The sequence below is a fragment of the Saccostrea cucullata genome, unplaced genomic scaffold (assembly GCF_032062105.1).
Source record: "Saccostrea cucullata isolate Sc308-1 unplaced genomic scaffold, CSIRO_AGI_Scuc_v1 ctg11716, whole genome shotgun sequence".
Taxonomy (NCBI): Eukaryota; Metazoa; Mollusca; class Bivalvia; order Ostreida; family Ostreidae; genus Saccostrea; species Saccostrea cuccullata.
This window is the reverse complement of record NW_026921298.1, coordinates 1-9614: the sequence shown is the minus strand read 5'-3', so window position 1 is coordinate 9614 and position 9614 is coordinate 1. Positions and strand designations below refer to the sequence as shown.

At 30.2% G+C, this 9614-nt stretch overlaps 1 protein-coding gene across 2 annotated transcripts; it reads left to right on the top strand.

The window, feature by feature from the left end:
- The first annotated feature begins 700 nt into the window (after positions 1 to 700).
- On the top strand, positions 701 to 3226 carry LOC134259660 (uncharacterized). Of its 2 annotated transcripts, none has more exons than XM_062742257.1 (5): positions 701 to 852; positions 940 to 992; positions 1608 to 1745; positions 1861 to 2071; positions 2206 to 3226. In XM_062742257.1, exons 1-5 carry the CDS (start codon positions 755 to 757, stop codon positions 2492 to 2494), a joined length of 789 nt encoding a protein of 262 aa, XP_062598241.1. In that variant the 5' UTR covers positions 701 to 754; the 3' UTR covers positions 2495 to 3226. The 2 variants fall into 2 exon arrangements, with proteins under 2 accessions (XP_062598241.1, XP_062598240.1); XM_062742256.1 differs by having other exon boundaries at positions 702 to 852; positions 1834 to 2071.
- The last annotated feature ends 6388 nt before the right edge of the window (positions 3227 to 9614 follow it).

Genomic DNA, 9614 nt, shown 5'->3' with positions numbered 1-9614 from the left:
TATCAGGATTGAATTCTTAAATTGTCATATTAATTGTCTGTGAGGAGGCGTTATCTTTCTTCTAAATATTCCTTCATGTAAAAAAAAAGTTATACTAATTAAAATGCTGTATTAAGTACTTGAAACTTTAAACCATTTTTATTTTAAAATGGTCCTTAAAAATATACAAATTATTCAATTTAGAAGGCTTTTGATGTTGGAATTAAATGTTTTATTGCTAAATATAAAAAATCAATTACAAAGAAATAATGTCGATTTTAGTAAATATGATAAGTAAGCATATTATCTCTAAATTAAGTAGTAATGATTTACTAAAAATGAGTAGTTCATTTACTAAGTAATATAATTCCTATTAAGTATTGATACTTAGTAAATCATTTTATAAGTAAATGAATTCATCCTTATTACTAGTTATGTTTACAATTACTAACAATGATAGTCATTTACTTGCTATTCTGACTAAATGGATTACTAACAATTACTAGTTTTTCTTAATCTAATATCTTATTTTAAAAGCAACAAGTAAAACTTTTTTTAGAGTGTACTTAAGTTGCGTATAGTGTTTTCATCACCATTATATATACATATATATTACATGAACTGTTATATACCAATGGCAAATACTGTGACTGTAGGCTAAATCAAGAGAATGTCATATAAACGAGAAGGAAGGAAGTAAATAACCACATGATTTCAAATGTATATGCATATTTAAAATTTCATAGAAATGTGAGGAAATGGAGTTATTGTGAAAATGACATTTATTGTCTTTTCCATCATTAGTGTATTGTGTTGTTTACCTGAGGTGTTGTCTATCTTACCTGGGACAGTCAATGGGTGTAAGGAAACAGAGTCAGTAATATATATTCTTGTAAGTTTAATGTTTTATTTGTATATAAAATAAAGAAATCTTTCATTTACAGTTTTCTCATTTTGCAGTGGAACCCGATTTTGCTGTACTGGTTTTTATGAACTGGATCAAAAATGTTTTGGTAAGTGATTGATGCAGTGCAACACTTTAATATAAAATTGAATCACGAATAATTTCAACTATTTAAAATACATTTTTGCATACACATGTATGCCTGAATCTACTTTTATTTTCATAAAATCAAAGAATTATTTTGATAGGGTTCCAAATAGCTCTAAAACCATTGTTTTAAAATAAAAATCAAGGAGACTACATAGCACTAATTATTCTTTTGTGTAAAATTTCAAATTAAAATTTTTCTATTAAAGTCAACACTCCCCAATGGACTATTTTTATTAAAAAGAATTCTGATATAGATTATATCTTTATGACAGATATTTCATTTCAAATTCTTACTCATAGGAAAATACATGAATTGAGAAATTTTTACTGATGGATCATCAGCAATATCAACTCCTGGCTTTTCAGGCTGCTAAATTTGCAGTTTGTCAATTGTAATAATATTCAATTTGAAAACACTGCATGTAGAATCTTCCATTGTTAAAGTAAGTTTTAAAACTTCCCATGAATGAACGTATCATCAGAGAGTGCAATAAATCCTAGTTCCTGCAGTCACTTACAGAGCTCCATAAAAACTGTTTGATATGACAAAGAAACATCTTTCTTTCTCTTTCAGAATGTATTGGATCATTCGGACATAACTGTTCAAACCCATGTCCTCCTGGTTGGTTTGGTCCTAGATGTAGGAGAAGATGCGCATGCCCAGATGATAAGTGTGATGATGTAGATGGCTGTCCAAAGGATAGTCCTTCTTGTAAAATATAACTTTCTCTTTTTTAAGAAAGTTACTTGCCTTTCTTTCTACTTGCTGACAGTATGTTACTTTATATGCTTTTTAACAGACAAAAAAAGTTCTGAAACTTCCAAAGTCAGCCCTACAAGCAGCTCAAGCACAGGTGGCGCTGTCTTAACCAGCCATGCCAACATTCCAACAGATGTTTATGTTGAGAAAGTGATCACTAAGGATGAACTTTGGGGAAACTTAAAGTCGATGGGAATACAGTATTGGATTATTGTCTCCAGTATTGTTTTTCTTCTTATCCTCACTGCTTTTAGCATGGTAGTCATCACATGCTACAGGTATACAAACGCATCAAATGTTATCAATGTAAAAGTAAACGATTTTTTAATTTATTTTTCTTATACACTGTAATTTAACAGTGTCCTATGGATACAAAGGTTTTTGGTATGTTTTGTGATTATTTTCTATATAGAGAAACAAAGCAAATCCACCAGAATTACCGTTTAATTGAAGAGGACAGTAACAGTGTGTACGCTGGTCACGAGGAAGAGACCAGGGACAGTCTAAATTTTGAGGTTAATGAAGAGAGCAGAGGAAGTGTGTATGCTGATCACAATGAAGACACAGATAAACTTCACAACATTATGTTTTCTGCAAAGTCAAAATCTGATGAGCAAATTGTTCATGAGAATCTGTATATGCACTTACCCATCTCAACAAAGAAATTTGAAAGAAGCAACATAATTCAAAATTTCAACTGATTTATTTAAGGAATGTTAAACGAAACCAATGAGCAGCGCGAATTTGTGAACGTGCTCAGAACTCTGAATATAATGTAAAGGCTAGGCTAAATTTTTTTCAATCTTATTTAACTTATATGCCATGTGAGATTATTTGACAACATTATTTCCTTAATTGAAATCCTCCTTGTTCAAATAAGGAAAACTTTAAATTTGTGTTTATTTAAGGTATGAAATATCAATGTTAATACAGTCACATAGTCAAGCAAATATTAATTATCTCTTATTATTTTTGTTCAATATTAATATTAAAACGTGATATCAATATCACTTATTGCTTTGCCTATTAATGAGAACTTGATATTTATTGCACATAAATATTTTGATCCTTCTCCCTTACACTAGTAAAACCACATCTTGAATTTAAAAAAAAAATGCATAGAAATGGCTTATTTCAATTTATGCAGAAAGCTTGAATGTGATATTACAAATGACTTGCCGAAATGTCTGCGCTCTAGTAAATCAATCTTAATTAGTTTTACGGATTTTTCTTTTTTTATTTGAACTAGACTATTCAGATGAATTTTGTTTAAATCTCATTATTTTGTAAAGTAGATGCAGTTTAATGAAATGAAGCTCTGAAGAATTTGAATATTATTTTGCCATCAAATATTTGTTTCGACTTTTAAGATATATTTTTAGGTTTCTAAGTTGTTACGTAGTCTCGTTTCAAAGTTATCTCAAACAAATGGATTGGAACATTATTTATATATTGATATATTAAAATGTTAAATAATTTCCTCTTAAATGATGTTTTTTGCTAATTTTTTCCTTTTGTTTCTCTTTGAAAATATTAATTTAAAAATATGTTAATTGAATGCAAAGTATCTCTTAAGGTCAGACGACACGTTACTGAAGTATAATTTTTCCTAAGAATTTGTCATTGAAGTATAGGTACTTAAACAAGTTTCCTCACAAAAAATTAGGGTACCTTACCAGGGATTTGGCTAGATACCATAGGGTCATATTTCTTATATAACCCTTATGGGTAATCTTCTAAATGGCCTATAACACAATTTTTGGCGTACATATATTTAAAAACATTTTGAAAACAATGTAGAAATCAGAAGAGAATAACAAATATAAATAATTCTTGATATAATACCAAGAGATACATAACATTAATTTGAGGAACGTGTCGTCTGACCTTAACTTTTCTTTTTTCTAGAACAGTAGAAGCAAAAATTATACCTTACAAATTTCAATAAATTTCCTGTAAAAAACGTAATTATTAGTATCCGTATATCAAAAGTAATGGCTTCGGAACAAATTAAAAGAGATCTTTTTGAAAATATAGATCAACTTTGTTCATATCTGTGGCACTAAAATGCTCTAAAAGACGTAATTTTGTGTATTTTCTTATCCATCATATCTACTGACGTCATTCCTGTACCGTTTGAGTTTGTTCTGCCTTGACTAAGCAAAATAAATTTATTTCAACACAGTTTAATAAGAACTTGAAAAATTGAAAACATTGATGTCATTTTAAAAAGAACACAAATTATACAGCTAACTGATGATGGTAAACCTTTCACAATTTATGAAAAAAATGTAGATAATAAAGAGAGATAGATCTCATAAAAATAACAAACAACGCAGTAGTGAACAGGGCATAAACAGAGATCCCCGTAAATTCCAGAGGGGGTTAGGTGTCTATGGCTATTGGAAGAGTGAGGGACCCTTGCTGACTAGTCACAGCGCCGTAAGACCTACGTATTGACTGTGTTGACGAAACATTCTTTGGTCAAAATTAGCATAAAACTAAAGGTCTGATCATTAGTTTAAAACAATTCAGCATTATTATGATCCATAGTTTTGTTTTATTTGTAAACAAAGTCAGTATTACTGCCAAAGAGCTTAAGAAATGCCAAATTAAATGGGGTTGTTGGTATCCCTAATACATCAACTTATATGCGAGTAGTCTACTTCGGTTTGAAAATAGTATTCAGAGCATGTTTTTGAAAAGCGGATGAATTTGGAGACAGAAACATCGTATGTGGGTGATAGCGGAATATTTCTACATAAATAAGGAATGCTGATGATGGTTAAGTGAATATCTCATTTGTGGTAGAATTTGGTTGTTAGTTAGCTGTTCTCGCCTTAAGCCGGTTACTGGTAATATCACAGACTTTGTTGTACTTCCAGTACATTATGATATATCGAATTGACATATGAATAGAAATGACTATTGTTGATAATTGACAAAAAGGAATGTCGAGTTGAAGGCCACAGCTAGTATTTCATCCTTCTCCTGTAGAAGTTTTTTTATGATAAGCAACTTAATGTTGCTTCATAGCTAAATAAAAACAGATTGGCTAATAAAGGAGCAAAATTAGTGCTTATTGGGATTCCATCATTTTGTTTGAGACTTAGTGTCCGAAGACTACATTATGTTGTCAATGAGGAACTCTGGCATACTAACAATATCACCATAGGAAACATTATGTGTATGTCCATGATATCAAAAACTGTGAAGTACAGAAAATCTTAAGAAGGAGTAAGAGAATGCTTATCTTAGCAACAATATCTTGTATTTGTACGTACAAAAGAATCACACTAAATTTTTGTAGTTTTATAAAAGCTCTTGACAAAGTGTTCCCTTGGGGATGACAGCAATGCTATATTTTTGTATATTTTCCCCCAGGAAATTTAATTGCTGCAGATTGATATGAAATATAAACAAGGATTTTAATTTGTATAATGTTTCTGATTATTAAAAAATCCATAGAGGTTTCAAGAAAAATAGGAGACGTTAAACTAATTGCAGTAATGGCAACAAAGCGAAATAAATACTTGTATTGATTATTTGTGTATCCTTTTTTCAAACTATATCCATACAAAAGAGAGTAGAGATCAAAAGTTTGTTTTCGTGTTTTGTTTAACGCCCCTTTCGAGATTTTTTCACTCATAATGAGATACATGTACCACCACTTACTTGTGGAGGGCTACAGAGATTTCCTAAAAATTGAAATCGAAGTATTATTTTGATTTATGATTTAAATTCTTTTTTTATTAACACAAAGTAAACTGAATGTACTATTTCTGTACCTAAGCATGGAAATTCCTTCAAAATACATGTATGTCAAAATACTCGTTTCATATCTCTATTTTTAGGAAATCAAAAGTTAAGTTTTGTTAAATAAAAAACGATTTAAAAAAAATAATGGCATAAAACATTCTGAATGTATGCTTGAGAATGTCCAACATATAACATGTTTCAATTTTACAACAGGATAGAGTAAAAATATGGCATAGCTTATATTTTTTTATTTCAAAATTATTGAATACTAGTACATTAGACAGTTTGTTTCCTTTTCCTGGTGTGATTAAAAATAAATGATCGAGTAAAAAGTGAGTTCATAGATATTTGTGTCCGCTTAAATGAACATCAATATGAAATTGACATAAATAAAATAAAATGAATAAATATTTTCATTGAGATTTTTACCTTTAACATTGCATTGCTTCAACGTTTGATAGTATTCAAATGACATAAAACATTCAAATATTATTTAGAATCTTCTATTATAAACTTTATTGTGGAATATTTGTGAAAGGTCAAGATAAATAAAAGTTATCGACCTTAAAAAAAAACAACCAAAACATAATAACATGGACATAAAACATCCCCCAGAGAGAAAAAAAAATCTTAACATTTCTATGATGTTCTTATTGGATTTTGCTATAAAAACTGAAATTATTTTCTTCATCGTTCAAACCTCTAAAAACATGGTAAGTTGTTTTTCCAATTAGTGTAATTTTAGGAAAATTGTGCGCTATATATAGCTTTTTTTATTATAAGGCTATCATTTTCGTTTAACAAAAATGATCATTTTTATGCATAAATTTTATTTTGGGTTAGGGAGTTGTCATATTTCTGTACATATTTCTATCGTTTTTGTTTGATTTCTTTTTCCGGATATTTTTTAAATATCATTTTATCTTTTTTTGCAAAATCTTTCTTGTTTCATTATTTTTTTACAGTGTAAAGTTTAAAGTTTCCTTCAAAGCGATTCATCCTACGTTTAAAGAGTACTTATGTTATTTAAAGACAGAAAGGTCAAACGGAGAGTATATTGAACCTATATATAAAGCATAAAAGAAATTGGAAATAAATGGATGTCTTTGGCGATTCCCTTTGCAAACTGTAAATAACATGATGGGTATGCTTTGTATGTGATTCGTGAAATATTAGCATCTGTATTTAATAAGAAACTCAATTTGCCTAAGCTGAAAGGATTAATAATCTCGGTCTTTTAATATCAAATTAGCTTTTTATTGATGAAAAGATCTGTAATGATATATATATATATATATATATATATATATATATATATATATATATATATATATATATATATATATATATATATATATATATATATATATATATATATATATATATATATATATATATATATATATCAACATTCTGATATAAAAAGGAAGTTGTTGGATTCTTTCATCAAACCCAACCCAAAACCATGGTGAGTAGCACATATCTCTGATTTAATAATTTTAATGCACAAGTAGATTTGGTCTTAGAGGTTTTTGTGGACTTTATCTTTTCTAGCTGCTATGTTACAAACGTGTGCTAAAGTGTAAATTGAAGGTTTTAAGTATGTAATTAATTGATTCCAGTCTTTATTATTACACCCGAACTTCCTAAAGAAAGTTCAGGTATATGTATTTTGTTGTTATCCTGGTCCCTCCAACTTTCACATTTTCTTCCTACAATTTGAACAGTAATCAAATCATCGTTCAGAGTATGATAGCCGGTGTTCTTAAGACTTTCAGTTAGGTTTCAGAGTTTTGATTTTCATCTATGGGATGAAAAAGGAGTGGAAAACTATATTTTTGCTACAAATACTTTACCCCTAACCACCTTCTACATGTACATGTAACGCAGTAGCCAAATAATGTCTTGCAATGTGTCCTGTGATTGTGAAGGGGTGTTTCCGAAGTTTAAGTTTCACCCAATGGTCCAAAAGTGGTCTTAAATTGGCTTATTTTTATAGAATTTATTTCATGGAAGGTAATAGGTGGTGACATGTAGAGGTCCAATAGGGTTTTGGAGTTTTTATTTCACCCTTATGGAGGACAAAATGGACATTTTACTTTTCAAAAGATCCAGATTCACAAAATTCTTTTAATTTTAAAATCAATACCAAATTCGTCCTTTGCAAGATCGAATGTGTGTGATGTGCAATAAGGTTTTAAATGTTTTATTTCCACCGAGGAAGTCAAAAGAGGTTAAAAACAAGATTTGTTTTACTAGTATTTTAAACGAAATTCCTTCTTATACTTTCACAAATGTCATTTTATCATTTGATAGAGGATTTGGGGGGGGGGGGGGGGGGAGAGGTCAATATGCTTTTAGGATCTGTATTTTCTACGCTGGGGTCAAATGGGAGTGAAGGACTTTTTAAACAAAAATCTGTTCCAAACCTATTCTTAAAATTTATAAAGAATCTATGTCATCTTTGTCTTCGAATATGTAGGCTAATATGAATTCATAATTTCATTTACTTGTAAATCACAGGGGCGTTGGAATACTAATATCAAACTTCTCAAAAGTCATCATACATTTTTGTCGTTTCATCTTTTGCAACATAATTTGGTATTGACTATAAACTAGATGTGCAAAAATGTTTTTAAATTTTCATTTCCACCCTATGGCAAATTTGGAGAAAAATCGAAGTTTAATTAAAAAAATGTTCCCAAATCCTCAAACATTTCCGTCTTTCATAAGATGATTGTAGGTGTTCTTGTAGATGTGCTGTAAGATACGATGTTGCAACCCCTTTGTGCTGCAGGTGTCTTGCAGATGTGCTGTTGTAAATTTCATTTCATTCGACTTCCATTTTTTTCCTTTAAAGAATTGAAGAAAAAATGTTTTCCAACACTCAGTCCTTTAAAATCAGATCATTCCGAACTTATATTTTGGACCACTATCGATAAGAAATTAAGTTTTTGAAATACTAACATGTAAGACTGTCTTATGCTAAAGTATGCATTTAAATGATCAATTGAATACCTGTCTACTTTTAATTTAAATAAAAGAATAACTTACCAATATACGAACATTCCGCTACCCAGTAGAAAGAAGTTCGTGTACATTTAGAGGCAAACACTCCATATCGGTATTACAGTTTTAAACAGCGTCTAGTTCTAGAATTTGCCCCTAATTTTGTGTGTTAAATGATTTTGTTTCGATACCAGTAATAAATGTATCAGTATTTCCTACTTCTTTTGCAGAACACTTTCCTTATTTTCTGTGGTGCGTTAAGTGGTCTCGCCCTAGGATTCTTCTTCGAATCCCATGAGTCTGATATACTGTATCCAGGTGTAGAAGATTTTCAGGAAGCACTTGATCTCACCACATGGATCAACAATGATACAGTACAAGAAATGCTCTTGTATTATCTTTTATTGTGCCCGGAACAAGACATGTGTCTTGGAAAGGAATTCAAACGAAACTTTACTTTCACCCATAACCCATCGTGTACTCCGTGTGAATGCAATGATTCGTATAGGGAATTTTGAATTTTCACATACATGTAATATTTTTTGTTCCCCCTATTGTAAAATTTTCCCGTCATGGGGGTTTTAAAAATTTATTTGGCCTTTATTAAACATTTTCCAATGATGAAATAGTTTTTTTTTTTTTTTTTTTTTTTTTTTTTTTTTTTTTTTTTTTTTTTTTTTTTTTTTTTTTTTTTTTTTTTTTTTTTTTTTTTTTTTTTTTTTTTTTTTTTTTTTTTTTTTTTTTTTTTTTTTTTTTTTTTTTTTTTTTTTTTTTTTTTTTTTTTTTTTTTTTTTTTTTTTTTTTTTTTTTTTTTTTTTTTTTTTTTTTTTTTTTTTTTTTTTTTTTTTTTTTTTTTTTTTTTTTTTTTTTTTTTTTTTTCCCCCCCCCCCCCCCCCCCCCCCCCCCCCCCCCCCCCCCCCCCCCCCCCCCCCCCCCCCCCCCCCCCCCCCCCCCCCCCCCCCCCCCCCCCCCCCCCCCCCCCCCCCCCCCCCCCCCCCCCCCCCCCCCCCCCCCCCCCCCCCCCCCCCCTTTCCCAAAGGGAAAAACCCCAAA